The 25,535-nt window shown below is 38.7% G+C and overlaps 1 protein-coding gene across 2 annotated transcripts in view; it reads left to right on the forward strand.

The window, feature by feature from the left end:
• RANBP17 (RAN binding protein 17) overlaps positions 1-25,535 on the forward strand; it is a 322,877-nt gene that overhangs the window by 277,234 nt on the left and 20,108 nt on the right. Inside the window, exons 23-25 of one of the 2 annotated variants that reach the window (XM_032403702.1) lie at positions 4,555-4,769; positions 6,750-6,888; positions 17,873-18,039. In XM_032403702.1, the coding sequence (XP_032259593.1) occupies positions 4,555-4,769; positions 6,750-6,888; positions 17,873-18,039 (521 nt within the window). The remainder of the gene's footprint in view (positions 1-4,554; positions 4,770-6,749; positions 6,889-17,872; positions 18,040-25,535) is intronic. The other variant, XM_032403703.1, reaches the window with a different exon arrangement.

The raw sequence follows: 25,535 nt of genomic DNA on the forward strand, positions 1-25,535 counted from the left end.
CCTCTATTGAAGGAACAGAGGGAAGGTGTTCAAAGATATGGCATTGACCTGACTTTGAGTCATGTATTAGAAGGAAGTGTATTATTCTACACCCCACACACCCAGCTTCTCCTCCTCCTCTTTCCCAGGCCATAGCTCCCTATGTGTGCACGTACAGGCTATCAGAGTGCAGAAAGCCGTGAACCCCCAGCTGTATGTATTGCTACAGTTTATGTTTCCTGAGCGCTGTGCCAGTTACTATGGTAAACACTTTACACATGCTGTCTCCTTTACTCCACATAAGAGCCTTGTGAGTTATAGGGACCGTTATTATCCTTATTTTATAAATGAGGAAACTGACTTACAGAGGTTGATAGTCTGCTCAGACGCCCAGGTAGTAAGGAAAGATGTAGGATTCAAACCCAGTCGGTATGACTCAGAAGCCCAACTGGTCCATCACCCCCTCATGTGCTATATGTTTACCTTCTGTCAGAATATTGTCTTTTATATAGTCCTCTGGCTGAGGCCTGTGAAGGAAGGCCACTCCTCTTTGGATATAGGAAGCCTCTCTGAAGAGGACATCATGGAGTCAGTCTCACTCAAGGAAGAGGTGGGGTCTCAGAAGGAAAAAAAAGTTAAAAAAAAGATTTTTTTTTAAAGACCTGGAAGTAGATCTCAGATAAACAGAAGAGGAGATTGTGCATTTTTTAATGTATATCCTCTGAATCTAGACAATTGAGAATTGTCTAGAAGGGTACTTCTGAGTGCTGGAAGCTAACCCCAAAAGACCAAAGCAACAACAAAAAAGGTTTCTCAAAAAAAGACAGAGAATAGAGGTTAAAAAAGAAGAACCCAAACAATATAAGCTAATAATGAGGAAAATATTTCTAATAAGCTGAATTATCTGTATCAAGAGTCCTCTGTGCTTCTCAGTTTTTTCCTCATGATTTAGTGAGATTTCTTTTCCTGCCGCACAAGTATGAGAGTAAGGACAGCAATTCCATGGCACCTGTGCCCCCGACTCTTGCCCACACTGGCCTTTGGCCAGGTCATCCATTCACTTCACAGCGTTCTGTCCCTGAGCCCCAGGGCAGCCTCTGCACCCACTCACCAGGCCTCATGGTAAGAACATAACAGTACCTCATTCCCCTGCCTGCAATTATGGCATTGTAGTCAGTGAGAAACAATTAGAGATTCTCCTTTTGATTACAAACTTTGGAAGTCTTTATTTCATTAAGGAGAGTATCATTTCCTTTTGTGCTTCAAACAGTGGTGCGGAAGTGGCAACTGTCAGTGGCTTCAGTGGCTGCCACCTGTCAGTGTCATGGAGATCGCCCTCTTAGGAACTTCCTTCCTGAAGCAAGGAAGGAGGTGGGACCTGCCAGGCACGGGGTGGAACAGGGACGGCAAGAAGGGTTGTCACACCTATAAAGCAACTTCAGAACCAAACTTCAGCCTTGTCACTTTTGTTCTCAGTAATGTGAGTCTGACTGCGAGAGCTTAAGCTGTTTGAGTGCAGGGCATCCAATTCCAGTGCCTATTATTGAATAACACATATTGGATAGAGCTGAATTATTGTGAATGAAAGACTCGGCCAAGCCTTCTCTTCCATGATCTTTCGTTGCCACCATGGAATGCTGAGGCGCCTGAGCTCAGGGAGATGCAGTTTCCTATTTCAAAAGTATTACTCATTCTACTTTTCCAAGGTCATGATGGTATACCGTCATACTAATTAATTTATTTAATTAAAATAAATTAACACAGTTGTGTCTGAAACAGCCCAAAAGGCAAGCTATGTATATTAAGTTGCAACTTTAACACAGAGGTAAAAGTTGGGATTCTAAATGAGTAATCCTTAATGGAGGTTATCCAACACTTTAAAATCAAAAATTCTCCCCCATCACAGTTCTTGGTCTTCCTCTTCCATCTTTTGCTGCAGAATGTAAGACCTTTAATTCTCCCATAAGGACATCTGCATTAAAAGGCCCCTAAAGATGATCCGGTTTTCTCCCTTTGACCCTGGCCTTTCCAACAAACCAAAATGTGTAGACCATGCATACCCCCAAACTACCCTAGCTCTTTCCATCACATGTAAGCAGTGCTTTTCTTTTTCTGGGAAAGAGAGGACGGGGAATGTCTGCCTTGGTTTATATTGAATTTGAGGCAAAGGTAGAAAAGCAGTGGTTGAGAACTTGGTTCTCCTGCAACACGTTGCTTTCTCAGACCTCCATGCCTGTGCGCTTTAATCTACCTGGTACACACTCCCCCCTCCCTGAGTCTTCCTGGAAAACCGTGTTTGATCCTTGAGAAATAACCTGCGTTATGAAGCTTTCCCCACTGCCCTCCTGCCCAAACAGTCAGTCTCTTCTTCTGTTCCCCTAACATTTTAACACACATCTCTGTGTTTGTCGTACTGTATGGTATCATTGATTTATACATCTGTTTCCCTCACCAGACTGAACTTTTTCAGAGCAGAGATTTTATTTCATTCATTTATTTATCTGAGCACCTCACACGTAGTAGCTGTTAAGTAAATGCAGTCATATTGAGTTCAATCTTTATGGAACTTACTATATATCTCTAAGGTAAGTTAGGATGAGTCATGAGAGAGGGTACAGAATTTAGTATGGAATAAATTCCAGGATCCATCTCAGCCTTCTAGTCTGAAGGTGTTGGTCAGGTATTGTCATTTAGATGTGTAAATTATAAGCAAAGCCTTGTGGGCTTCTAGGGATGCACAGAAGAAAACTTGTGCCTGGAGATGTTTCAGCAAGGCAGATCAAAGGGAGGAGACCTTTGCCACGGGGCGGACCTGTGTTTCATGCTCCACCAGAAGTACTGGTCCTTCTTAACCACATAGCACACATGTGGTTACCATAATACACACATCAGTCAGGGCCCAAACAGGGAAAAACAAGCACTATGACATTTACAGAATAGGGAATTTGTTTTATGAATTAGGTGTTGTACAATCTTGGGTGAAGATGGGAAAATAGGTCAAAAGGGAGAATTGAAAGTTCAGGAGAAAAATCTCTAACCAGCCCTCCTGAAACAATGGCATGGATGGACAAGTGGGAGCTCACAGGGCAATCTAGAAGCTGCTGGTGTGGGACCGTGAAAGGATGTGGGGTGAGAGGGAACTGTTGTAGGACAGAAGTCAGGGGCAGACTGTTGCCTCTGCGTAGCTGCCATTCTGGAAGTTTGCTGCAGAGTAGTTGGTGGTGGCCTTGGAATCATTCATCAGCAAGGCTGGTGGTTCTTTTTTTTTTTTTAAGATTTATTTATTTGACAGAGAGAGAGGGAACACAAGCAGGGGGAGTGGGAGAGGGAGAAGCAGGCTTCCCGCTGAGCAGGGAGCCCAATGCAATGCGGGGCTCAATCCCAGAACCTGGGGATCATGACCTGAGCCGACACTTAATGACTGAGCTAGTCACAGAGCAGGAAAGAACAAGGACAAAGTGAAACCCAGTGGCATTTCTACTATTTTTTCTCACTATCTTTGATCACAATGACCTTCAAAAAACATGGCTGCTACATCACTGGAACCTTACAAATCTCACATAAATTTCTCTTTTGCCCAATTCTAGCCCACAACCATACAGGGAAATGGGTTCTGGGACACATAATTCTTATGTAGCCAGACTGATACAGTATAAAACCACAACAGCATACCTCTAAATTTTGTAAGTTGAATTTAGTTTCAATTTTAGAAGCAGTACTCACATAAATAGGAAAAAACAGAGGTAAGAAACATGTATGACTTTATAGTTTTTTGAAAAACATTCTTGGGTATTGCCTAGAAACATGCCTTACCTAGCACACATTTCAGAAACAGAAATTGTTGGTTATCAATGCTAACTGCTATAAAAAATCTTAAGGTGACTGTATAAGCATTTCTTTGTCTTCTGATGGTCAACATAGAATTTAAGTACAGTTTTTAAACAGTCATCTCTTGAGACCTTCCGAAAATGATCTAAGGACAGAAGGAAGTAACATTTGTTACGCACTGTGCCAAGAACTTCTGTCTCATTTCATCTAATTCATAGACGTTGCCTGTGAGGCTCCTAAAAGTGAAGTAACTCAAGATCAGATTCATGTAAAATTGTTGAAAATTCACCCCAGAATTTAGAGTAACTTATATCTCAGTCTAGGCTATCTTTTTCTCTTGACTTAGTTGGTTATTTACTCCTATTTTTTAACATCTTATTGAAGAAGAGATAACGTATATATTAAAGTATGTAAAGTGAACTAATTTTAAGAGTGCAACTCAGTGAATTTTTACATATCTATCTATATATTCATATAATCACCATCCAGATAAAAATACAAAATTTTTCCAATACCCTTGATTGGTATTCCTTGGGCCATTTGTACTTCTCAGGTAAACTGCCTTTTATATATATATATATATATATTTTTTTTTTTTTTTTCACTACATGGATGGTGTAATTCTTGGAACAATGATAGGAGGAAGTGAACCTTAGCAGTAAAGTGAAAATGTTAAATGTGCCTCATAACTGCTTTGAATTACATCTCCTTATATCACTTTCTCTTTCTGCTTTTACCCTAAAACAGGTAATCAGATCCTGTCCCTTGGGAGCCTCTCAAAAGATCAGATTTATCCAATGAAACTCAAGGGCATCTCCATCTGCTATTCAGCTCTCAAATCTGCCTTGTGTGGAAATTATGTCAGCTTTGGCGTCTTCAAGTTGTATGGGGACAACCATTTTGACAATGTACTCCAGGCCTTTGTCAAAATGCTGCTGTCAGTGTGCCACAGTGACTTGCTAGTAAGCAGTCGTGCATCATGGGAGTCTTTGTGTGAAATGTGAAGTAACACCACCACAGGCTTGGAATGGTTATAATGAAGCCCGGGGAGTTAGAATAGCACCAGAACATTTTATGTTTTAGGACAACCTCTTGATTTAACTTAAAGAATTTTAAAAACTATAGTGGCTGTATGTATAATTAAATGTACAGTTTTCGAAAATTGCAGCTACCACCTCTGACAGATCGGTCATCCAGAGTGCTCCAGGTTCAGCATCCAGAGAAAATGTAAATAGCAATTTCAACTAATTGCTTACAACTATGCTAATAATTCAAAAAAGGTCTGTTTCCTGGAGCAGAAATGTAGGACTGGCTGCAGAATCTTCTCCTTCCATCTACTTCCCCTACTCTGTCGCCTTCCTTTCCATGAAAATTCTGGTGTGGCAGAAAGAATGCTGAACTCAGAGTTGAGCATACGGGTGCACAGTCTCTACTCTGCCACTCACTAGTCATTTACCTTGAATAAATCACCTTCTCTATTTCTCCAGGCTTTAATTTCCTCACCTTTAAAATTAGTAAATTAAACAAAGTGATCTCTAGGTCCCTTTTCAACTCTACCATCTAGTTTCTGTGATTTATGTCAGTGGTTTTCAAACTTTGAGGCCCATCAGAATCACCTGGGGTGTTTGTTGGAAATTTAAATTTCCAGGCTCCTCCACTGAGCTGTGTCATTATCAGACTTTTTTTAAACATCCCTGCCTGATTACACAAAAGCTAATATATGCCCAATGTGGTTGCAGTAATTACTTTAGTAACAGCCAAATTCATGCTCAGACTTAGTTCAGGCTTTCCCACCTGCCCTCCCTGCCAAAGTTATAAGTAAGATCTAGGGGGCCTTTGTTAGTCAACCCATGTGAGAAATGCTCCTTGACAAGAATGGACAAATGGACCAGCATCACCCTCCTCCACTGTTCTAAGCTAGTCTTAATAGAACCACAACTCAAGCCAGAGTGGTTTAACCTCAGTAGTAGAATGGGATACTCATTGAAGGCTACCCGTATGACAGAAATTACAAAGTAGAAACTTGACTCGGATCAGGCATGGGTTCTCATTGAGAAGGCTCTTCGCTGCAGTTGAGGTCCCCCCAAAAAACTGATTGTGGCTCCAGGAATTGCTCTAATCATTTTTCTAACAGGCAAGCAAATCTCTAACTCAGTAATTCTCAAAGTTAAGGGTGCATAGGACTTCCTTCGTGTGCGTGTTTAAAATGCAGTTTTCAAGACCTCGTTCCAGAGCATTTCATATAGTGAGTCTGGAGTGGGGATCAGGAAACTGCATTTTTAATAAGCATCCCATGTGATCTTATGGAAGTGATCTTAATCTCACTTTAATAAACACTGCTCTGGTTTATTTCTCTTATGAGTGTTATGCTTCTTTGATATTGGTTTGAGTTCCATGTAAAGTTTTCCAGGTATTTTTCTCATGCACTTATCTTTTGCCTGTAGTATATGGCAAGTATTAAGCCATTGGCCAAATCATGATTTAGTTAGGTGGGTTGGCATTTGTAAATAAAACAGACTATGATGTCAAATCTTATTACAACAGCAAATACCTTTGTATTAAAAAAAAAAAAGGGCTGCCTAGCCACTATTAAGTACTGTTCAGTGTTACAATATCCCCATCCAGAAAAATAATTCAGTCTTCTAAATTCCATACTACAGAGATTTTATTTGCATTTAAGTGTTAGCCACATAAGGTAAAATTGACATTACTTGCAGTGCTGTAGCTTCAAATTAGGATTTCTAGAGATCAAGAGATTCCTTTTAGAACCCTTTTCAATACTGAATTGCGAATCATGATGTCATGTGTTCCATGTATTTATTTTATATATTTATGTTTAAGTAAGTTTACAATTTCCAATATTATAAATGGCAGTTTCTACTAGACCTTAACATGTCTTTTGCTTCCCTTTGGCTTGACACTTCGTTATCTCTGTGTTGTAGCAATATCGGAAACTGAGCCAGTCCTACTATCCACTCCTGGAATGTCTTACCCAGGACCACATGAGCTTCATCACCAACTTAGAGCCTCCTGTACTTCTATATGTTCTCACATCTATCTCAGAGGGACTCACTACTCTTGGTAAGTATCACAGAGAACATTATTTCCAGAGGAAAAGCTTGATTGTGGTCTCTTAATATAAGTGCTTATTGAGATGATCTACAAAGGGGAAAAGATGGCATACCCAAACTGAAAGATTATTTTGTAATTATTACTTGAAAGTGAGAGAATGCCCTTTTTTCATATTTTGATGTACAGCTTATTTCTTAATCAGGTTAATTAAGGTATAATTTACACACAATAAAACTCATTGATTTTAAGCGAACAGTTCAGTGACTACTGACAGATGTATGTACATAGTCATAAACTACCACAATGAAGATATGGAACATTTTCTTCACCACAAAAAGCTCCCTCGTGCCCCTTTCTGATCAATCCCTTTCCCCTGGCCCCAGCCCCAAAGAACCACTGTCTACTTTCTTTCACTATAGTTTGCCTTTTCCAGAATTTTGTCTAAGTTGAAACATATGATATATAGACCTTTGTGTCTGGCTTCTTTGATTGAGCATAATGCCTTTGAGATTCGTCCATGTTGTTTTGCAAATCAATTTATTCCTTTCTGTTGCTGAGTTATTATTCCATTGTATGGATTATCACAATTTATTTATATATTCACCAACTGATGGCTATTTGGGTTGTTTCCATTATTTGGTTATTTTGTACAATGTTACTATGAACATTCATGTACAAGTCTTTCTGTGGACAAATACTGTTTCTCTTGGGTAACTACCTAGGAGTGGGATTTCTGAGTTGTATGCTAAGTGTATTTTTAACATTATTTAAAAAAACAACAACAACAAAAAAAAAAACAGAAAACTGCGACACTGTTTCCCAAAGTGACTGTACCATTTTGCTCTCCCCAGCAATGTATGAGGGCTCCAGTTTCCCTGTATCCTCCCTAACACTTGCTATTATTAGTCTTTTTAATCTTAGCCATCTTAGTGGGTGTGAAGAAGAATCTCATTGTAGTTTTAATATTTATTTACTGAATAATGATTTGCACATCTTTTCATGCTTGTGTGCCATTCATGTATCTTTTTCATGAGTATTTATTCAAATCTTTTACCCATTTTTTTAACTGGATTGTTTATCTTGTAAGTATCTGTTACATATTCTGGATGCAAATCCTTTATCAAATGTGTGTTTTGCAAATATTTTTTCCGTCTTGGCTTTTTATTTTCTTAACAGTATCGCCTTATTACAAGAGCAAAGTTTTTAATTTTGAGGAAGTCTAATTTATTTATTTTTTTCTTTTATAGTTCATGTCTTTTGGGTCCTATCATAAGAAATCTTTGCTTAACCTAAGGCCAAAAAGGTTGTTTCTATGTTTTCTTCCACAAGTTTTATAGTTTTTTATCTTATGCTTAGGTCTATGATCCATTTCAATTAAACTTTTTGTATTTAGTATTAGGTATGAGATGAAAGCTGTTTTTTAACATACAGTTATTCAATTGTTATAGCACCTTTTGTTGAAGAATACCCTTTCTCTATTCAATTACTTTGTGCCAATTCTGTACTGCTCTGATTTTTAATTTTTGTCCTAACTTTATGGTAAGTCTTAAAATCAGATAGCATAGACCTCTAATTTTGTTTTCTTCTTTTAAAATTGTCTTGACTATTCTGGGTTCTTTGTCTTTTTATATAAGCTTTAGAGTCAATTTGTCAGTTTCTCTTGCTAGAAAAAAAATGAATAAGGGAATTTTGGTGGGGATTGCATTGAATCTCTATCCCAATTTGGGAAGAATTGACATATTAGCAATATTGAGTGTTCGATTCCTGAAAATGGTGTATCTGTCCATTTATTTAGATCTTCCTGAATTTTTCTCAACATTTTTGTAGCTTTGAATGTAAGACTCTTGTACATACTTTGTTATATTTATAACTAAGTATTTTATATTTTTATGCTATTGTACATAGTACTGAATTTCAATTTCCTTTTGTTCTTGGCTACCATGTAGAATTGCAGGTGATTTTTTTGTATGTTGACCTTGTATCCTGCAGCCTCACTAAACTCACCTGTTAATTTTGGTTGCTTCTATAGATGTCTTAGGATTTTCTACATAGATGTGTCTGCAAATAACTTGTCTGCAAATAGACAGCTTATCTCTTCCTTTCCAATCTGTATGGCTTTTATTTTTTCTTGCCTTATCACATTGGCTAGGACCTACATGTAGTACAATGTTGAATAGAAGTAATGATAGCAAACATTTTTTCCTTGTCTCTAAGGAAATGTCTCCATTCATTCTTTCACCATTCAGTATAATGTTAGCTGTAGGTTTTTATATAGATGCTCTTTATCTTGTTGAGAAAATTCCCTTCTGTTGTGGTTTTCTGAGAGTGTTATCAGGGATGAATACTGAATTTTATCAAATTATTTTTCTGCATCTACTGAGATGATCATGTGGTTTTTCTTTTTAGTTCTGTTTATACATGACATAATGTTGGTCATCACATTGATGGATATTTGAATGTTAAACCAACCTTGCATTCCACACTAAGTTACAACATATTATCCTTCATACATATTACTGAATTCAGCTTTCTAAAATTTTGACACAGACTTTTACATCTATGTTTATGACAGATATTGATGTGTTCTGTAGTTTTTCTATGGTTCTTCTTCCATATCTTTTATTCTTTGTCTAGTCTCCTATATCTTTACCTTGTTTTAGCATCAGTCTAATGCCCTCATAAAATGACTTGGGAATGTTCCCTCCTCTTCTATTTTCTTAAAAAGTTTGTGTAGAATTGTTATTAGTTCTTACTTATTGTTTGATAGAACTCCCCAGTGAAGCCATTAGGCCTAGATTTTTTTTTTTAGTAGGTTTTTAACTACAAGTTAAACATTTTTAATGAATATAGGGCTATTCCAGTTATTTATTAGATTTGGGGTAGCATTTGGTAGTTTGTGTCTTTAAAGGAATTTCTCTGTTTCATCTGAGGTTCATCTGACATGACATAAGATTATTCATAATATCCCATTGTTCTACAATTTGATTTCTGTAAGGTCTATGGTGATGTTCCCTCTTTCATCCCCGAAATTAACAATTTGTGTCTTCTCTCTTTTTTTTTCTTGATCATTCTGGCTCTAGATTTATCAGTTTTATTACAGAGAACCAGTTTTCAGTTTTCATTGATTTCTCTGTTGTTTTCTTTTATTTCCTTAATTTTATGTACGGCCTTTATTATTTCCTTACCTCAGTTTACTTTGCTTTTCCTTTTCTAATTTTTCATGTAGAAACTTAGATCACTGATTTTAGACCCTTCCTCTTTGCTGATATACACATTTAATGCTTTCATCTAGGCACTGCTATAGCTATTGCTCTCAAATTTTGTGTGTATTTTGGGGTTTTTTTCTGTTCAATTTAAAAATATTTTCTAATTGTCCTGCTGATTTCTTCTTTTATCAATGGATTGTTACTGAGAGGCACAGTGTTTAATTTCTGTATATCCAGAGGTGTTCCGGATACCTGTTATTGATTCTAGTTTAATTCCATTATGGTCATAGGATATACTCAATGATTGTTATAACCTTTATTTTTATTGCATCTTTTTTATGGTTCAAAATATGTGACTATTACGTGGGCACTTGAATGTGCATTCCATTGTTGTTGGGAAGAATGTTCTGTAGTGGTCTAATTGATAATGTTTAGATTCTCTACATTCTTACTAGTTGTTTGTTTGTTTTCTATTTATTCTATGAATTACCAAGAGAGAAGTGTTGAAGTCTAACTATAATTATAGATTTTTCCATTTCTCCTTTTAGTTCTATCAGTTTTGATATAAAGCATTTTAAAGCTCTGTTATTAGGTATGTAAATATTCAGGATTGTTCTGTCCCTTTGATGAATTTTCCCCTTTATCAAGAAATGACCATCTTTATCTCTGGTAATACTCTTTTTTCTGAAATTTATTTTGTCTAATATTACTAACTTCTCCAGCTTTCTTTTTATTAGTGTTGCCTCTTTTTCCATCATTCCTGTGTCTTTATATTAAAGTTGGTTTCTTGTAGACAGCAGGTATTTTCTATTGATATCGTAACAATTTTTACAAACTTGGTGGCTTAAACCAATGTAAATTTATTATCTTATAGCTATTTGGGTTTTTTTAAATATTTTATTTATTTATTAGAGAGAGAAAGGGAGTGGAGGAGGAGCAGAAGGAGAGAATCTCAAGCAGACTCTGTGCTGAGCGCAGAGCTGATGCAGGGATCAATCTCACAACCCTGAGATCATGACCTGAGCCAAAATCAAGAGTGGGACACCCAACCAACTGAGCCACCCAGGCACCCCATCTTATAGTTCTTTAAGTCATAAATCTGACATGGGTCTCGGGCTAAAGTGAAGGTGTCAGCAGAGCTGTGTTCCTTTCTAGGAGAAATTCCATTTCCTTGTCTTTTCCACTTTGTAGAGACTACCTAAATTCCTTAGCTCATGGCCCCCAGCAAGATTGCATCTATAACCACTCTTCCATAGATACATCTCCCTCTAATTCTGACCTCTCCTGCTTCTCTCTTTCACTTTTAAGGACCCTTGGGATTACATTAGGCCTACCCAGATAATCCAGAATAATCTCCCTACTTTTCACTCAACTAATTAGCAGTCTTAATCCATCTGCAATCTTATTTATTCTTTGCCATGTAATCTAACATATTCACAGGTTCTGGGAGTTAGCACATGGACATAGGACATATTTGCCTAATACATAGCATATAGCTGGGTCATATTTTTATATCAAATCTGACTATCTCTGCCTTCTCATTAGTGTTTCAACCATTTACATTTAATGTAACTACCAGTGTATTTGAGTTTAAATCTATAATATTGCTATTTGTTTTCTTTTTATTTGAGCTTTGTTTCTTTTTTCCTTTTTTCCCTTTTCCTGCCTTCTTTTGGTTTGGATTAATTAAATGTTTCTTGTGAATCCATTTATATCCTCCATGAGTTTATTAGCCAGACTTCTTTATTTTTAGTGGTACTCTAGGGTGTATAACCTACACCTTCAAATAATGTCATCATAGTTTGCCTTCAGATAATCACTGGGGGCACCTGGGTGGCTCAGTCGTTAAGCATCTGCCTTCGGCTCAGGTCATGATCCCAAGGTCCTGGGAGCGAGCCCTGCATCGGGCTTCCTGCTCTGCAAGAAGCCTGCTTCTCCCTCTCCCACTCCCCCTGCTTGTGTTCCCTCTCTGGCTGTCTCTCTCTCTCTGTCAAATAAATAAAAATCTTAAAAAAAAAAAAAAAGATAATCACGGTCTACCTTTTTCCTCTCTTATCTCCATTCCTTCTGGAACTGCAGCTACACATGTATTATATATCTCTGTTATTATTCGAAGACTGGATAGAAATGACTCCTTTACAGATCTCCAGAATTCTCTCTTTGTATGGCTCCCACTCTCTGAAGCTCTGTCCCATGAGTTCTAGCTGTCTCAGCCCCCCAAGTTCAAACTGTTTCTCTTCCACTCATTGAGACTACTTGGCTTTGTTTGGGTTCCTCCTTCCAGGCCTATAGCCTGGAAACTCCTTGGGGCAATGAGCTCCAGTGACTGTATACGTGGGACCTCATTTGTCTCCCTCCTCTCTGGTTTAATAGCCCTATACTACTTGTGCAATAATTGAAAAATGTTGTTTCATATTTTTGTCCTGTTTTCTAGTTGTTTATGACAGAAGGAAAAATTCTTATAGCAGTTAATCCTTCATGGACAGAAACTGATGTCTTGTCTTTTCTTATTACAGTTTGCCTTGACATTCTTTTATCTCACGTCATGGTAATACTTTAAGATTTTGAATTAGTTGCAGGTGGCTATGTTGTTCTCAAAGTATGGTCTTGGGCCTGGAATCTGCATTTTCACAAGGCTCTCAAGGGAGTCTTGATGGGGTAGCATTATGGAGGGAATACTGAATAAGTCCCAGTGCTACCACTTATTAAGTGTATAATTGTGGACAAGTGCTCTGTGCCTGATGCTGTCATAGGTGTTTTCAAGATGTGTAGCTCGCCCTTGTCATTCTCAGAACCACTATGCATACCAAAACTGGGTTACATACCCTAATAGTGCTGTTTGTCCTTATTTCCTACCTGATTGGAAGCTTCCAAAGGACAGGAACAGTGTCTTGAGGTACCACTAGCATATAGTAATTAAATTAATTAGGTAATATTATTTTCACTATACAGATGAGTAAGCTCTGGCTCAGAGAGGTGAAACAACTTGCACAAGGTCACATAACTAATAAGAGCCTGATCTAGGAGTCTCTCTAACTCTAAAACCCATTCCTCTCCACCTCACTACTCTGCTAGATCTGTCTAATATAGGTCACAGTTTGCCAGGTGAATCATGCCCTGTGTCTTCGAGAAAAAGGACTATTGAAAATAACCACTTGGGTTTCTCCTTTTCCAACAATAATAGATCTGCAAAGAGGCATTTATAGTTATTGTTTGGGTTACAAGCAGGTCTCAGTTCTGCTTTAGCCTCTGGAAAAAAATGAAAGGGAGGCACAAAAAAATTCAAATCAGTGATAGAGTAGTAACTCACCTAATATGCTTAACATGATACTAAAAAAATTTGGTAATCGTCATTCATCAGCATTTTTAGTTTCAGGCCAACTATAATATGGGGAAGAGAAAGGTGAATGAGAAAAGAGATTATATTTTCTGTCTTTTTAATTACCCAGCCACCATCACCCCCCCACCACCATGCTCTTACACACAGACACCAAGTGCAGGACTTACAAAAAGCTGCTCTTAATAGTAATTCTCAAGTCATTCATTCAGTAAGTGTCAACTGTGCACATACTAGGTACTTGACTGTCCTAAAGGGAACAAGACAGACGGATAAGGCCCCTGCTTATGTGAAGCTTAGATTCTGGAGGGAGAAGATAATAAATAAATGAACACCACACACAAGAAAAAGTCAAGTCATGACAAGTGCTAAACAAAGATCTAAAATGGGATAATGACTGGAGAATGATTAAATGTGGCTTCTCTAGAAGAAGTGATCAGGGAAGGCCTCTGTAGTTTAGTCGGGGCAGGGATGGGGGTGCGTTCCAAGAAGAAGCAAAGCATGGCACAAAAGGCAAAAACAAGGAATGGTGAAGGCAAATGAAAAGTTGAACCAACTGGAAACCACCAGACCTTTCCTCATCAAGTCCACTACTAATAAAATATTCATTATTAATAGAGTATGTTGTTATTTTGAACACATTCTTGAATTGGAGGAAGTGGTGTGAATGTAACATGGGAGCAAAACATTCAGGAAACATTTAGAAACTTAGAGACCTTGTACATTAGTTTCTCCCACCAAAAACATGCCAAAGATAGAAGAAAGCTATGAATTAGCAAACTAAGTGATGGGCTTGGTGTTTCAGGGATTGAAACAGGAAAACACACGGAAAGTGAAAAGGGGGACAGTACTGTGTGTTGGGCACTATGGTAGTCTTTACACACTTCCCCTTACTGATTTCTCCCAAGGCCTTGCGAAGTAGGTGGTATTAAGCATATTTTACAGAGGTGCAAATTGAAGCTCCATAAAGTCAAAACATCTAGAAAATATAGATTCAAAACTAGGCCCACCTGTTTCCAAAACTACTGCACCACCCATACAGGCCTTTTGTTTCTGAAATTGCCTTTCACACCATATTTTTCCAAGACCTCCATCCTCTCTTCTGCCATGGTGAGAAATACTGGGCCGAAGCCAAAGTTTAGCTCAGCCCCATTATCATTCTCCTGACTCAGTTAAGCAACTCTTTCCTATACAGTTAACTTTTCAGAACAGCTTTCTGTGATGGGTCTTAGTGAACAGGAGGGCTATTAATGATGCATGTGCTTCCTGTGGAGACTGGTTGCAGGAGAAAAGGAGCATTTGGTTGTTTTTAGTGCCAAACAACAAGTTGCTGGAGAGGACGAAGTGCCTATTAGGCTTAAAAATTGTATCTACAATAGTCTAAATCACAGACGAATCCTTCTTAAAAGATTCTGAATACCGAGAACCAGGACAAAATATAAAAATTCATGACTTCTGGTCATCCTCTTATGTCAGGAGAGTTTCATTATTTGAATCTCAAACAATAGCTTGAGCTGCAAATAAAGAAAACCAATAATAATACACAGTCCTCAGCACTATTCATTCTGTTTTTGATCAAATGGCCCTTGATCCTTATGATTCCACACCTTTCAATCTACCCTAAACTAACATTTATCCATTTCAGAGTCCCCAACCATAAATCAGCCGTAATGGAAGCTCTTCTTCTTGCTTTTATTGCAAGGATATATGCTCCAACCTTCATGTCTAAAGTGTTTACCTGGCTTTTTCATAGCTGACTCAGTAGAATGGAACCTTTTAATGCAACCTGCATGGCATGTGGTCACCAAATCTATGTGAAGTCTTCATAATTTTTGTGTGATTGATAGCATATTGCTCTTCACTGGTGAGGGAAACGGTATCTATTTCCTGCTTGCTTCCTTTTGTAGATATTAAGTTACTTAATCCATTTACTTTCGTGATTGGGACTTCAGAGGTAGAAATGTGGAGGAAAAGAGAAAAGCAACAAAGCTCAACAAATCTGTGCCTGACTCTTAGGCCTAGATGTTTTCCACTGCATGATATTACCTCCTGGAATTATAAAACCAAAGCTCCCTTTTCTGCAAAGTAACACAGTTGGGGGGAGGGGAGATAAAAAATCAATCAATCGATCAAACACCATAGTTTTAGGAGAAAAAGAGCCCCTTCCTTCAAAGGAAAATATAGCAGTACAGTTGACTTGCATGTGTAGCTTCCATAGCGCCACAGTTTCCCAAACTGTTGTCCGTGGCCATCTTTTAGACCTTCAGACAACCCCTCCTGATCCTGCATCAGCTACCATCATCCTCAAGTTTAAATGCATTCATCTATCTGTATTTCAAAACTTTCTCCCGACCTACTTCTTTCTATTTATTATGCCATTTCTCTCCAAAACGATGTACTTGAAAGAGTTTTTAAACCATGGTGTTATATCAGTTCTAGATATTATTATTAAACACAACTCAAGACCTGTAAAAACCTTTCTCAGATTAGCTTTGTCTGCCTATTCTTTAATTCAGCTAAGAGGGCACCTCTGATCTAGGAAGGCACACATGTCTCAGAAGCTCAGAGATTAATGAGAATAAGAGATGAATGACTGCCTTAGGGAGTGTATAATCTGCTGGTTCCCAGTCTACTTTCCTCATCTGCATCTACCATTTTCGCCACTTTTTGAATGTTTTTAATTGTTTCTTTTGTCATTTCTGTTACTAATCGTAAACTCCTCGGGACTGTGTCCATGTGTTACCTTTAGCCAGAAAATCTGGGTAGTGTCATGCTATGAATCAAAACCACGAACATTGGGGGCGCCTGGGTGGCTCAGTCATTAAGCGTCTGCCTTCGGCTCGGGTCATGATCCCAGGGTGCTGGGATCGAGCCCCGCATCGGGCTCCCTGCTCGGCGGGAAGCCTTGTGTTCCCTCTCTTGCTGTCTCTCTCTCTGTGCCAAATAAATTTAAAAAATAAAAAAAAACAAACAAACCATGAACTTTGGATAAGCTCTTTATCTCTCAGCTTCGTTTTTCTCACTTGAAAAATGCAAATAACACCTACTATATACAAAGTGGTTGTTAGAAATAATTTTAATGTACAAAGTAGATAATTAATAAATGGTTGCTGTATCATGTCACTCACTTGCTTTAAAAGAAGTCTTTAATAACACCTCTGTTGTCTTTCAAATAAAAGTAGTGTCTCAGCCCACTATTGGATGCCCTCGAGGAAGACCCCAACCTACTTTGTCAGCCTTCTCTCTTTTGACTCCCTATACATTCTTTCACTCAAACCAAAGTCCTGCTCCCAAATACACCCTCCTCTTTCCATCATGAGGGCACACCGGTAGTACATCATCTTTTGAGCCCCTTGTGTTTTAAGAAAGTGTGTGATGCTTGCATATATTTTTGCTTACTACCTAATTTTGTTTAATACCTACTTGATTTTAGCGGTTAAGAACGTAGCTCTAGAATCCAGCTCCTTGTTTATTTTCGTACAGTGGCTCCATAGTCATCTAGCCGTGTGGCAGTGGACACATCATTTAATCCCTCACTATTCTTGCCTGTGAATGGAAATAATAATAATAGTAACTATTACAGTGAGGATAATAATATAACTATTATTGTGAGGATGCAAAATAATAATTCATGTAACTAACACAGTAAGCTCTCATTAAACATCAGCTGTTTTTATTATGAGAATTTCTCGTTGTTTTCTTCTCATTCAAGTCTGCAAGATATTTTACAAATGATGAGAAAGGTTAAGTGGTTCTTTCAAAGTAACAACAGAGCAAGTAATTGGAAAAGATGAGATTTGAAACCAGAGCTGTCTGACCCCAGAATGCCTACCTTCCCACCGCTCTATGTATATTGTGCTAATCTCTCTACCTGAAAAGTGTCCTTCCTTATATCTAACTAAAATAACTTTCCCAGGCCCATCTCAGGTTCTGTCTCCTTCAAAAAGTCTCTTTGATTCCCATCCAAATGTGATGTCTTCCTCAAAGTCCTCACAGCGGTGTGTCACTCGTTTGTACCCAGCATTGTGCTCCAGTGACTTCTGTACTCCATCATGAGATCTTGGACACCAGGGTGGGGGTTGCCCCTGAAACAGAGCACTTTGCCCCAAGTCTACACCCTGTTTCATCTGAAGCGGAGCACTTTGCACCAAAGAGATATTTAATAAAGTCACTTGAGTAGAACAGAGGGTTGTTAAGGTCACAAATGGAAAATTCTGTCCAATCCAATCCAGGAATCATTTACTTACAAACACATCTTTATACCAGGTCCTGTAGTAGACACTGGGTTTAAAGAGATTAGCAAGGCAAAAACCCTGCCCTCAAGGAATTTACAGTTTGATAAAAGTGCTTTGAAACCAGAAAGTGATTTTTTTAATTGGAGGCATTATAATTAATCAGATGAAAAAACCCTTCAGTAATGCGAAGGAATTCTCATTTATTGTTCGTACAGATACAGTTGTCTCCTCCAGCTGCTGTACCAGTTTAGACTACATCGTCACCTACCTCTTCAAGCACATAGCAAAAGAGGGCAAGAAGCCACTTCGATGCAGAGAGGCTACCCAGGCCGGTCAGAGACTATTACATTTTATGCAGCAAAATCCAGATGTCCTACAGCAGGTAACTGGTGGTCGGTCACCTGGCTTAAGAAACAGAGTTTCCCAAAAGCCAGCCTAGACCCTGAATATCTCTTAGAGCAAATGGTCCGGTCAAGACTCTTTATCAGTTATTCTCTAGGAGTATTTTCCCAGAAGATAGGATAGCACACTCGCCCCAGGACTACTCACCCTCAAGAGATCTCTTAAGTCGTTCATCTTACTCCAGTGAAGCTAGAATTCAAAGAAAGAATAGCTCTTCCAGAGGCCTGAAAGAAATAAAAGGCGAAGCCAGAACTAGAAACAGTCAAGCTCTGGTTTCTTTCTTGGAGCCTCTAATAATGTCTTCTGAAGTTTGCCTTGTGAGTACTCTGGTCCATCAGGAAACTGCCATTTGCTGAGCTCCTAGTCGGTGCCATACAGCTTGCTGGGAACTTTCCGTTCATCATACCACAATTGGCATTCTTCCCATTTAAGATAAGAAATCAAGGTTCAGATAGATCATATTCCCCAGAGCATTTAAGTAATAAATAATAAAGCCACAACTTCTTCATTTTCAAATGTGTTTTCTGACTGGCTAATATGAGTTAGGCCCAAGTTTAATATTGTTTTTTTAAAAACTCACTTCTGCAAATTTCAGTAACAGCATGCATAAAAATAAATAACACGTGTCGGAAATATTTCAAAGAGAATAATACCATTGTTCTATGGAGATACCATCACTATGATATTTTCCAGTTCCACTAACTTTGGAAACTTTATACTGCTTCCAGTTGTTTTATTTTGCCAAATTATCTTCATAATAGTTTGTGGTTTGCAAATGTAAACACTTCAACAAGGTTATTAGCCAACAAACAAGGTGCCTGCCACCAGCAGAAAGTATTACTCTGAGCAAAGAAATGATGAACGTAGAATGAGCCAGCCATAGGTGAGGTTTTCTTCCTGGCTATCATTTTTTACAATTATTCAAATTAAATTATGTAAACTTATTTTGGGTGATGTCTCAGCCTGTTGTCTTCCTGGCAAGGAGGTGTGTGGTTAAGATTTTGTGTAGCTAGACAAGGTGCCGTCGGCCTCTAAGTATTTGATGTGACCCTGGAAGTGTTAAGGACGCGTCGGTGATACAGTAAAGAGAAGAGAAAGGTAGCACATGTATTGAGGACCTTCTGTGCACAAGGTGCAAGAGCCACTGAGACTCGTAAGACATAATTTCTCTCCTAAAGGTGCTATCAGGTGGGACAGAGATAATTGGTTAGTTACTAGGTAACTAACCACTTACATGATAATTTGATTAATATAGTGGTGACAGAGATTGACACACGAGGAGAGGACTTTCAGAGAACTCTTCTCATTTACACCCCCACAATAACCCTGAAATGTGGATATCATCACCCCCATTTTACAGGTGAATAAACTGAGACACACAGCAACTGGGAAGTGGAATGTGAACCAAGGTTTGTTTGACTCAAAAGCCCAAGTCCTTACCACTTACACTGTTGACTCTCAAGGGCCTAGTTGGTAGGGATAAGATCTCAGATTCACCAGGAATGCCATTTCAAACTCTACATTCTATTGAGATTTGGGTGTACCCTCCTTCCCCCCCTACCCCCCGCCACCTACCCAGCTGCAGTAGCCTCTGGTACTGTTGGGAGTGTGCCATAGCCCTCAGGTGTTCTGCAAGGAGAAGGTCGAAAACCACAGATATAGAGCAGGTAGCCAGTGGAGAAAAGAAATACCCATGGATTGGCCGGGAATCAGACCCAGCCCCCACCCCACCATGGCAAATGACAAGTCCCCCACCAAATCCTTCCTGCCAGCACTCAGCCTGATCACATTATTATCCCATAAAGTTTGGCAGAAACTTTTTAAGTCGGTAGATTTTACCAAAATCAATAGGCTGTGATCCTAGACAGATACCATCAGACGGTGCAGAGCAAGTGATGTTGTTGTACAGGAGACGATCAAGTTTGTCTTCACTCAGAATTACCATGCATTTGTTGGTTTAAGTAATTTCTGTGTGTTAATAATACTTGGTAATCCTTTGCTTTATAGCATATGACTAAGTAGTGATATATCTTTATTAACAGTGGAATACATTCTATTTATTTGGAATGTAGGCTTTCAGATAGCATTTTAAATATTAATGACTGGTCTCTGGTAGTCAGCATAAATATGATTTGCATTAGCACTAGGTTATATCATCTTGAGTGCCTCTGATGTCAACTATCGGGTATAGTAATACCTGACATCATCTCCTTAGGTCACTGACAACTTTGACCTCTATTCTTATGCACAGTTTCTGTCGTCTCAAAAGCTCTTTTGAATTGATTTGAAATTTTGACTCTTCCCTTTATGAGGCAGTAAAATTGATAATTATTCAGATGGGAACTGAGCGCTGAGTGAAAAATCAATTCTACCCGCTCTCTGCTGCGTATAAAATTACTTCTGAGTCGGCTGGACTGAACGGATGGCCGGAGTAAAAGCAGCAGGCCGGAGTAGTGGGAAGAATTAGCTGGACAGAGCTAATAGCCTGAAGGGATGGACTTGGAAAAGAGGGAGTGGGCCAGTTGGGGGTTATTATGAGCAAGGATGGGTCCCATTGATCATCTGTTTACATCAGCTTTCCAAGACCTTATAAATCAGCCCTGAAGAGCAGCAGAACTCGAGATTCGGCATCTTACCAGAGGGACTTTGTATTAGATTATTCTCATTTTCACACTCAGATGAAAAGTGAGCCATTGATTATTCATTGGTTGCCCATTAAATGCTGTTTTTATAGATGATTTGCCTATCACTGAAGGTAATGAACAAGGTGGCTGCTTTATAACTCGAGGTTTCAGTTTTCAAGGCATCTGTGTCGGTTAAGTAATGCCTAACCCTATTAAAAGGAATGGGTTACAAATTGCTTAACAGTGCTGAAAAACTAGACCCTAATGACTAATTGTGCTTGGAGTTTAGAGAGGGTTTGTCAGCTCTTTAAACTAAACTGATGCAATGATACTGCAATTATTTACTAGTTTGAGCTGTTTTTCCCCCCAACCTGGATATATATTGCTGGAAGCGTAATTGCATGAAGAGTGTCAGTTCCAAATTGCAAAAGTTTATGTCCTCAAGCTTCCATAGCAAGCGAAGCGTGAACCCACATAAAAGGTTTTCCAGCATCCTTGTAGGCCTTGTGATTGGTGTGCAACAGCCTGGGAAGCACATTTTAAGCGCCTCTCACCTGGAAATGTGCTTATTATGATCTGTTATGTGGCTTGAGATCCTCAGTGTTTTTAAAAATATTCTCCAAATAAGCCATCTTCCATAATCTGTAAACAAATCTAACTTTGCTAGCATTAAATTTAGTCTATTTGAAGATCCACTGTAATTAAGTGAAACCATTGCAAATAAGAATTATTGTCTCACCAGCATTCCTTGGACTTAGCACTTGAGGAGAACCCAGTTTACATATATTAAGAATAAATATTCCCCCTGTGTTCTTATGCCATTAGAAAGATAAACTAAAATCTTAAGAACAAGCCAATAGTAACAGTGATTAGGCACAGATGGGCTACAGCAATTTGGAAAATTAAATTTCTGTATGAATTTTTTTCAGTTTTACCTCTGGTCATGTTAAGTGTTTGCCTCTTATATAAGCCATAGATCAGCTTTCATTTAGTTATATCACAGAGTGAAAGATTTGCCCAAATTAGGTAAATGGAGGAGTGTGTTTTATAGAATTAGAGGGGCAGTTCAGAGAGGTGACGGATTCTTTTTCAGATTATAAGAATAGGGCACTGATGCTGAATGCTTGTCTAAGTCCGAATTGCAGCTATAAGTAATTGCTCTGGAGAGAGGGGCACCTTCCGCAGAAGTAGAACAAGAACTCTGTGGTTGTCAGTATTACTGATTAGGTTATGCCGTTAACTTATTAACAAGGTATTTTTAGCAATTATATTCTCTAAAATCTAAATACATTGAAGGGACAAATAGAACATTTAGGTTTGAATTTATCTCACCCTCATCTATTTAACTATTTTGTATAAGTCAGCTATCATAAAACCCCCCAAAGAGTTCTTATTATGATTATCTCTCTCTTTCACTCCCTCCCTCCCTCTCTTTCTCCCTCCGTCCCCCCACCCCCACCCCCAGCCTGGCATTTAACTACAAATTGTGAAGAGCTGTCAGGAGCTATAAGAATCATACTTCAGTAGGGATGTGTGCTGAAAGAACATTCACCCTTTTCCTCAATCAGTCAGTCAATCAATGAAAATTGCTTTTGTATAGTGCTCTCCATGACATGCATCCCAAAGTGAATTACAGCAAAAGGGAAATCATCTGCTCTTTTTTCATTTTTGTGTTTAGATTGAAATGATACTGCTCAACATTTTGACATCCTATACAAGACATCTTTCATACTTAAGATTCCATTCCCTAATACTAAGTAGGAGAAAGTGTAGTCGCATATTTAACTGATGTTGAGATTTTGGCCTATAGAACCTTAGCAACACTCTTAGTGGTTTCCCACTTAGCTGTGGGAAACACTTAAGCAGATGAAGTATATTCATGTTCTCTTATCCTCTTAAAAAATAATTAGCCAGATCGTCTAATGTTATTAAAGGCATTTCTAGTGGACCCTAAATAGAAAGTGTGCCCTCCACATGACCCATTAGCTCAGTCTGGTTGATTTGCCACTTTATTATCAAAAATATGGCAGTAGATTGGTACCCAAAGCACACACTGAAGGAACATTCACAACTAGATCAGAGGACAACATGGGTATAGAGGGTTTAAAGGAAGCCAGGGATAGGTCATTAGACAGCAAAAGTAGAAAGCAGGAACTCACGTTTCAGGACAGAACTGGTTTTTGCACGTGCTGCCACAATCTGACTTTTCTTCACAGCACTCTGTGCGTGGACTATGTATTTATTTCTAGAAAAAAATGATATTGGCAAAATATAAGTGCTTACTGGGTGCAGCTTGAGCTTTTTATGTATGTGTGTAATCTGATTTCATCATCACAGTATGTCTGTGAAGTGGTGGTATTATGATAGCCATTTTCTAAATATAGAAACTGAGGCACAAAAAGATTAAGTAACTAACTTTCCCAAGGTCACACATAGTAAGTGGAAAAACTACAGTTCTGGCCTGTTGAACTCCAGAGTTCACATGCTTGACCACAAAGCTATAGCTTGTTGACGGCTACTAATCTGAGGTGGTATGTATGTTTTCAGCACTCACACTGAGGCAAGTTGAGCTTCCAGTAAGTCCCACCGGGGCCATCCTTAAGGGAGAATGATTTAGAGCAGTTATCCTATACCCCAACTTCGTGTTGCAGCCGGGATGAAACAGATGGGCAGTGACCCAGCGAGGCGGTGGGCAAGGGAGAGGGAGGTTGCTTTGCCAGCTGGTACAGAGAGCCTTGTGCTTCCCACCATCACGGAGGCAGAGCGAACAGACCTTCCTCTCCCCTACCCTACACCCACACCCAATCAGTAATTCTGTTGCCGGACACTGAGAGTATAATATGGGAGTGGGACCTGTATCCTCGAGAAGGCCGGCAGAGTCTAACAGCATCACTGTCTCATGATGTGCCTGTGTTCCTTTCCTTTAATGTCTTTGAGGTAGCTCTTGAGGTTTGTTCCAACCTCGTTTTTCTCGGATAGAGGCAATATGGCAGCTGTGAAATGAAGATGGGGAAGCAACAGGTGCTCTCTCTCCGTCCCCCATACCCAGTGCATCTCTAGGCTTCATCCTGACTCTCACCACTGACTCATCAGTATAGAATGCCAGTCATCACCTCTTTCTAGTTGCAAACAGCTTCTCTTCTCTAAAGGAAGCTGCTTCTGCTACTGGGTACTGTTAGTTCTTAAGGGTTTCTCATGTTGGCAAGTCTCAAAGTGATACCTTTGAGCGTCCCTCTCCCTATCCTTTCCATTCTACAAACTAAGATGCCTACAGAGCCAAGCAGAAAACTTGAAACTTAGGAAAGCAACCCAAGTTGAGTACACATCCCGGTCCTACGGGGGCAGCCTCCACACAGGGCCAGCTCATTCTTGCCCTGTAAGAAGGTACGACCCAGTGTTGGCAGTTCTATTGAGATTACCTCTCTCAACCCCAAAGAGAACCAGAAATCCAGGTTTTTTGATGTTGGCCACTGATTGAAAATTTAAAACGAAACAAGAAGAAGAGAACACTCTGCAGGCCAGCACAGTAAGTCTGGTTACCAGTTTTCCACCAATGTATTATGTAGTCCTAGAGGATTTCAGAACCAAGATCTCCCAAAGTATGATCCCTGATACTTCTCACAGCCATCCCATGTGGGACTGCTGATGTTTTAATAATTTTTGAAGCACACTTTTTTGATTACTTGATTAAAAAGGATGCTGTTATTTTGCTCTTACATTTGATTCTATACATAGGTGTCTATTAAAATTTAAAGAGGGCATTTATTTACATTTGGGTTGTGTCTTTGCATGCAGAATGGATGCAGTCAGCAGTCAATGAAACTCAGTTAACACCTCCCAAACATTTTTTTTAATCTTCAAAATAATCGTATTTGAGTAAGTGTGTGTGTGTGTGTGTGTGTGTGTGTACACAATCTAATTACTAAGGATCAAATCAGAATATATGAGAGGACCAGGGTTGGACAAAAGTATCTAGGTAACAGCCACATAATAAAAATCCAGATGGCAATAAAACTCTTGAATGATGAATTTGTGACCACCACCCCTAAAGATCAGTTTAGAAAGTTAAAGTATATAACTTTAAAAAATAGAAAAGCTATGTTTCTTTTTTACTAAAATGGCATCTTATCTGTGATATTATAAAATCATTGATCCATCTGTAAAAGGATGATTCTAGTCCAAATTTTTTGTTATATACCCTATTTTGCCATTTTGGTTATATTTTTGTTATGGAAGTATTTGTTGAATGACTGTTTCAAGTATAACCAAAAAATGGTATTTTAAAACAGAAAAATTGGTTAAAATAAAAACCTATTCTTAATTTATGAATCATCAAATTATCGTCAGAACTGTAATATCTGTCTTTAACAGAGTACCTTTTCTTACCCAAAGATCACTTCAGGCTTGATACTTGTCTCAGCATCTAGCAGAGCCTGACACCTTGTATTGGTCAGTGAGTGTCCGCAAAACAAACCCCCCAAAATTCATTTGCAGAATTACAATCCGCAGGCAGTGACTTTAGGTTTCAAAGCCAGCATGGTCATAGACTGCTACATTATAAACGAAATGGGAATGCTAAGAGGACATTACACCTTTATATACTATATAACGATCCTGCTGAAATTCCACAAGAAAATTTCATCCTAAACATGGGTGAAGAAAGAAATAAGCACTTCAAATATTGTTCCAAATGGTTAACAGAACAGAGAAGTGGTTTTTGTTTTGTTTTTTTTTTCCCCACTAGGACATGTGTTTTTCTACCTCTAAGCACAGTTTAAAGATGTAATCCATTGATAGCATAACTTGCCTTATTAATTGAAAGGGATGGAATCCACCAGATGTAGCCCAAACC

The sequence above is a fragment of the Phoca vitulina genome, unplaced genomic scaffold, assembly GCF_004348235.1.
Source record: "Phoca vitulina isolate PV1807 unplaced genomic scaffold, GSC_HSeal_1.0 scaffold6, whole genome shotgun sequence".
Taxonomy (NCBI): domain Eukaryota; kingdom Metazoa; phylum Chordata; class Mammalia; order Carnivora; family Phocidae; genus Phoca; species Phoca vitulina.